Genomic DNA, 6,699 nt, shown 5'->3' with positions numbered 1-6,699 from the left:
AACAATAATTGGTCACTGCAGTTATAGGTAAATAAAGTGAGTTTAAAAATGAACGATAACCATGCTCCATCTGATCCATCAATTCTTATTCAAGTCTTTTAGTTCCGAGCCCTTGGTTAACTGAAAAGTGTTGCGCTTGATCGGACAATATAGTTGGTTCAGTGTGTAGATCTCTGAAAATGGTGCAAGTCATTATGATCCCGGTGTAGAGATCACTCTCTCTCTAAACTTTAAATGGAAGTAAGTAAAAATAAATAAATACAAAAGCCATAGCAAGTTTATGCAACACAATTTTTTCATGTCTCTGGTGTTTGCTCGTGTGCAAAATGTCTAAAGTCTCCGGGTGATAGAATGAGTTTTCATAATCATGTATGATTAGCCACATCACACACACTTTTCATTAAAATATCCATTATATATCGGCAGTTTTGAGAACATCAATCTGATCTGTCATATGTGCAGTCCATATGCACCTGCCGTCATCTACACCGAAAGGAAAGATAAACGGATCTTATTGTGCATCCTGATATAGCATGCAATCTTATTTCATATGCCTTTAAGATTTGAATCTTGAAACCTTCATTACCGAAAAAGATAAAATTAATTGCTCCATGTTACTCCAAGCTTCCACCCGCATCCATCAGTCGATGCTCCACCATAATCTCACACAAATGTATATTTCTTATTTCATCTGCTAAGGTTTTATCGACGTGTTTTCTTGAGTTAGCCATCGTGAACCCCAAAAAAGGAACCTGTTGAGAAATAGTCAAATTTATTTTAGTGGTAGACACATCGCATGCAAAAGCACCTTCGCTATGCTGGTGATTATTAGCAGTTAAAAACGGAATGGCGGTTGTCAGGGCTGAGGGACAGGCATAACCAATCCGGGCCCTGCAAAACCTGAACTGAGCTTTGCCATGCTTGTTTTACCAGTTGCATGAAATAAAACAAACTAGAGGCAAAAGCTTGCCACCTCGAAATGGCAAGAGTTGCGTACACGGTGCAACACCGCAGGTCCTTCGCCGTCAACCACGGGGTCATTCCTAAAGCGGCGATGAGTCTGCTGCCCTGCGGCACTAGCTCGCTCTCGTGGAGGGAGAGGCCACGATGCATCCAAAAAGGGAAAATACATTGCCATCCGAACCTTGGGGAAGAAAGCGCTTTAATTTTCCCTTTAAAAGGCTAGCTAGAGAGGGCTTGTCTCTTGTGCCATTGGCTCTGGATTCCACTTCCTGCCTCCCCGCCTCGTGCAAGCTCCAGAGCTTCGCTTGCATGCACACGTTGGCGCGCAATGCGCAATCGTGTGTAGCGCACAAATCATATCGACGGATTCCTGCTGTCTCCTCGTCCCTGTGAGTAGGTGAGCCGTCGGCGGAAGAAGCAAGCTCAGGTGCCGCTCTGTTGCTGGTCGGTCGTCGCCGGCCGTAGCTCATGGCGACGGAGAAGGGGTCGTCGGCGTCGCTGGGCCGGCCGTGTATTCTGATCATAGGTACTGTACTGGGAGTACAAATATGTTGTGCAATCCAGAGATCGGCGTCAAGCTGTTTCTTGTTTGTTGGCGATGGTCATCTGATGATCTGGTCAATTTGCAGTGGTGGCCGGCGTGGAGAGGTTCGCGTTCAAGGGGGTGGCGTCCAACATGGTGAATTACCTCACCGGCGTCGTGGGGATGAGCACGGCGGCGGCGGCCCAGAGCGTCAGCGCGTGGGTAGGGATCACCTCCATGCTGCCGCTCGTCAGCGCCGTCCTCGCCGACTCCTACTGGGATCGCTACTCCACCGTCACCGCCTCCTCCTTGCTCTACGTCGCCGTAAGTTAATTTTTGCTCTTAGTTGTTTCCACCATATTGGCGCCAATTTTTGTTGTTGGTCATGTTCTTGTGTGTGTTTGTTTGCACTTTTTTTTGGGCACAGTTTTCTGTTTCCGGGAGTCTGGGGTCTGAATTAAGAATCATCATGTCGTTTTTTAATGCACTTTGTAGTTATAGTCAGGTAGCATAGTTGCTCTAGGACAACTGTGATATTTATATTGTAGATAGATACTCTGTAATAATATTAGGACAAGATGGGGGAGATGGCACCAATGTGGGAGCACATTGGTTTACACACTCTGTTACTGGCATGAAACCAAATTGCAGCATGGTAGGAGCTGTTGCAATGCAGACATTTGGTGCAGTTCATGATTGTCAAGTTATCATGATGGGAAATGTACACTACACACCGTTACGTTTAGAGTTCACAAAAAAAATTGACAGTCCGCAATGCTTAAACACCATCAGGAATGTGTGTAATATACATGATTTGAACATACCCAATACAAAGCTAATAAGTTAAGTTTTCGTCCTGATTTTTTGCCTTTGGAAAAGTGATTTGCTAGTACTACTGCATCATAGCAGTAATTGAGATTCTTCCGAATGCTTACCATTTCCCACTAACACGGCATCGTCAGGGGCTGGCAGGACTAGCCTCATGGGCAATGCTTCACAAATGGCTGCCATGGGCGACGCTCTTCTTGCCACTTTACCTGATCTCCATCGGGCAAGGCGCGTACAATCCTTCGCTGCAAGCCTTCGGCGCCGACCAGCTCGACATCGGAGACGAGGACGACGACGGCGGCGGCACGGCGGAGGAGAAGGGCAAGGTGAAGAGCGCCTTCTTCCAGTGGTGGTACTTCGGCATATGCTGCGGCAGCCTCCTGGGGAACACCACCATGTCCTACGTCCAGGACACCGTCGGCTGGGGCATCGGCTTCGCCGTCCCCTGCGCCGCCATGGCCCTGTCCGTCGCGGCGTTCCTCTGCTGCACCCCTCTCTACAAGAAGATCAGCCAGCCAAGAAGCGCCGACAGGCCTTGCTCTGAGAGCATCCTCAGAGCTCTCAAGTCACTTCTTGCGAGTGTTTCGGCCGGAAAGATCCGTTTGTCGTCGAGACATGATGGTCAAGACGACGGCGACGACAAGAACAATGCTTCCGAGCTAGAGTAAGATTTGTGCGTTGCTATCTAAATTCTAGGGAAGTTTTTAGTTGCATTTAGTGACCAATGCAAAAATTCTGAACTCTGACATGCAGGTTGCAGGAGAAGCCCCTGAAACTAGCCAAGCTAACTGACCCGGAAGAGACCAACGGACCCGGCGTGGCCAAGATCATCCTCAGGCTGCTGCCGATCTGGACGGTGCTGCTCATGTTCGCGGTGATCTTCCAGCAGCCGATGACCTTCTTCACGAAGCAGGGCACGCTGATGGACCACCGGGTCGCCGGCGGCGCCTTCGTGATCCCGCCGGCGACGCTCCAGAGCACGATCACCGTGTCCATCATCATCCTCATGCCGCTCTACGACAGGGTGATCATCCCCCTGATCGGCGCCGTCACCCGGGAAAGCAAGGGGATCACGGTGCTCCAGCGGATCGGCGTGGGCATGGTGTTCTCCGTCGTGGCCATGGTCGTTGCGGCGCTCGTCGAGTCCCGGCGCCGCCACGAGGCTGCCGGCCAGATGAGCATTGCCTGGCTGCTCCCGCAGTACGTGCTGCTGGGCGTCTCGGACGTGTTCGCCGTCGTGGGGATGCAGGAGTTCTTCTACTCGCAGGTCCCCGACGCGATGAGGACCATCGGCATCGGGCTCTACCTCAGCGTCTTCGGCGTCGGGAGCCTCGTCGGGACGCTGCTGATCGCGGCGATCGAGGTGGCCACGGCGGGGGGCGCCGGCAAGGGCCACGGCTGGTTCTCCGACGATCCCCGGGAGGCGCGCATGGATAACTACTACTGGTTCTTGGTGCTCCTGAGCTCCGTTAGCTTCGTGATCTTCACACAGCTTTGCAGGTGCTACCATTAGCGTTGGTCTGATGCCAATGTTTGCCATTCGGTCAAATATTAGCCACTAATTGGTTGCCTACTAAATGATTAATGATCTAGCCAACCTCACATAAGTCTTGGATTTGCCAATTTTTGGACTGCCGACACTTTGGCTAGCTAAAACTTGGTAGCAAACCAAGCATATGCTCAGAATTATGTGGCATTCTTACTGTTGCCCGGGTGCAACTTACACTACACTAGGTGACAGGGTGAGCTATAGTGCAGGTGTGTGTTCTGCTTTTGTAAAACTCTTGTGCGTTATTAGATAGTGTAAAGAGAGCTTACCAAAGAATGAAAGAAACCAAAGTTGCATATGGATAACGTTCTCATTCAGTGAAACTCTTGTCGAGCAGTTGTTTTTGGGCTCTTTTCTGCTTTGTTAATTGATGTCCAGTAAGAATGATTAAGATAGGATAAAGCGAATACATGTTGCAAGTGAACCATGGGTTTAAAGAATTGAAGAGGCATACGATCTGCTAAAGTGAAGCCACCGCTTTTTAACAAGGAAAAGCCCGAAGGCCAAATAAAAATTCTACTCTCCCAAAATAACATTACCCAAGTCCTTCCCTTTTGATGCGAGTGGCGATTATCTGTGACGCGTACTTGTGTTGCAGAAGAGTTTGGTTCTCTCGTTCCAAAAAGAAAGGGTCTTCCACAATACTAGCATGGTAACAAAAAGAGAGGGCCTTCCACAAAACACCCGAGGTCACAAACACCCAAGGTGAGATTTATTGCATCCCATGGACGAACAATTTGTCCATCATGCAAGTTACCTCGTTACCGGTCTTGTTCTCTTTTCTCGTTTTCGTGTTCCGGCATCTCAGTGATCAAATCACAAGGTGTCTGGCCAGACGATTATAGATACCGTAACACCGAGAGGGCCAGAGAATATCTCTTCATCGTCGGAGGAGCAAATCCCAATTTTGAGCTATCAAGTTACTTGACATACTTTTCCATGAACCCGTAAGCCGCCGTAATAGCCACCCATTTACAGATGACGTTTAACAAACCCCGAAGTTCATGAAGCAAGCATGAAGAAACTCGATACTCTCACGGTCTAAGGAATCATGCAAACGTTAACCATCTCTGTGTTATGTACCATTAAACTTGTGACGAATGAATCTCATAGCATAACATCAATCCGGGTCGATTCAACACAAATGTTCTCTTAACATTGTGCCCTCAAAGTTGCTGGCATAGACATGCCCATGACCAGGAAAACAGAATCATCATGCAACACTTGAGCTAGTCTTAGAGGCCAGACTAGGAATACTTCTTACGGTTTATTATTTCACACGTGCATATGAGTCTTCCTCCGAGCCTCGTGTTATTGCAGACTCGAGAACCATAGCAGTTATAGCATGGAATATAAACATAATTATGAACATAGAGATAAGTAATAGCATTTATTATTGCCTCTAGGGCATATCTCCTACAGTGGCGCGCGCCCCCTCTTGCCAATCTGAATTAGACAAGGGGTGCCCCCCCCTTTCCCTCTCCTGCTCCTCCTCTCTTTCCCTCTCCTACTCCTCCTCTCTTTCCTTCTTTGCTATTCCGAAAAAGGAAAAAGGAGAGGGGAATCCTACTTGGACTAGGAAGTCTTACGCGCCCCTCTTGGGTCGGCCACCTCTCCTCCCCCCTTTATATACGTGGGAGGGGGCACGTCCCCCAACACTTACCCCCCCTCCCCGCCCCAAACTGCTCCATTTGCACCTCCACTTCCCAGCACATCTCTAATAGACAACAATTGGTAGTGGAGGTCAGCTGGCTCCCAGGTCAAAGGTGGGGAAGCAAAAAGTGACCCACTAACGGGTGGGCCTCCACATGGTACCACGTGTGCGGAAAAAATAGAGGTGATGTAAAGATATTATGTTGGAGAAGGTGATCAAAAGTTGATCCCCGATGCCTCTAAACTAGGGTCCCAAAAGTGTCCTTTTAATCTCAAGCTCAAATATTTCCGCTATGAACAGTAAAATCTAACATACTAATTTAAACAAATGTTTTTGAAAAAAACATTGCCTAGTTCTCTGTCCGCATGCAAATTTCGGTGATTAATCATATTTATGGAGGTCTGGGAAAAATAACAAAATCAGTGCTGCAAAATGCTTTTAAAAATTGTCTTTTTGGAGCGTCGATATTTTTTGTCAGATCTCCACGAATGTGATTTCATCACGAAAATTTGCACGCACGTCAAACACTCATTGATATTTATGACAGAAGATTTAGCATTTTTAATTTTTTTCCTTCTATTTTTTCGGAGTTTGCCGTTCATCAGGGTGCACATTTCTCGGAGTTTACTGTCGGGATTCTTTTTAGTTTCTATGTGCACCGGGAGCAGGAACTCTATGTCCGCTTTTAAACGGTGTTTTTTTAATACGCATGGGTATCCGCGTCTTTGGTTAAAAAAAGGGAAACGTTTGGGGCCGGGGCGCCGGCCGAACACTCGGCCGGTCACGCCGCGTCACACCCCCTTTTTAACCCTCCATGTGGGCATATGGTCCACCCCACCGCTTCACCTCATCTCTTATCATTTCCCTCGGTTCAGCCCAACCACTCATTCCCCAATCCCTTCCCCCAATCTCTCTAGTTTCAATCTCATCCCACCGCAGCCACTGCTTGCCACCGTGGCCAGCCATGCCACGGCAATCTTCTCCAGCGAGTTGCCCGACCACTCATTCCCCAATCCCTTCCCCCAATCTCTCTAATTTCAATCCCATCCCACCGCAACCACTACTTGCCACCATGGCCAGCCATGCCACGGCAATCTTCCCCGGCGAGCTGTCCTGCTGCAGTGCTCACGCAGCTCTCCCTCATCCATGGAAGCGAGAGGGGCAGTGTGGTGGGGCGTTGTG

At 48.6% G+C, this 6,699-nt stretch overlaps 1 protein-coding gene across 1 annotated transcript; it reads left to right on the top strand.

Moving 5' to 3' along the window:
• The first annotated feature begins 1,197 nt into the window (after positions 1-1,197).
• On the top strand, positions 1,198-4,171 carry LOC123154967 (protein NRT1/ PTR FAMILY 5.8). Its single transcript, XM_044573554.1, has 4 exons — positions 1,198-1,489; positions 1,593-1,810; positions 2,449-2,978; positions 3,068-4,171. The coding sequence occupies exons 1-4, from the start codon at positions 1,432-1,434 to the stop codon at positions 3,825-3,827; spliced, it is 1,566 nt and encodes a 521-aa protein (XP_044429489.1). The 5' UTR covers positions 1,198-1,431; the 3' UTR covers positions 3,828-4,171.
• The last annotated feature ends 2,528 nt before the right edge of the window (positions 4,172-6,699 follow it).

Source organism: Triticum aestivum, chromosome 7A (genome assembly GCF_018294505.1).
Source record: "Triticum aestivum cultivar Chinese Spring chromosome 7A, IWGSC CS RefSeq v2.1, whole genome shotgun sequence".
Lineage (NCBI taxonomy): Eukaryota > Viridiplantae > Streptophyta > Magnoliopsida > Poales > Poaceae > Triticum > Triticum aestivum.
The sequence above is the reverse complement of the archived record's forward strand: the minus strand, read 5'-3'. Positions and strand labels throughout refer to the sequence as shown.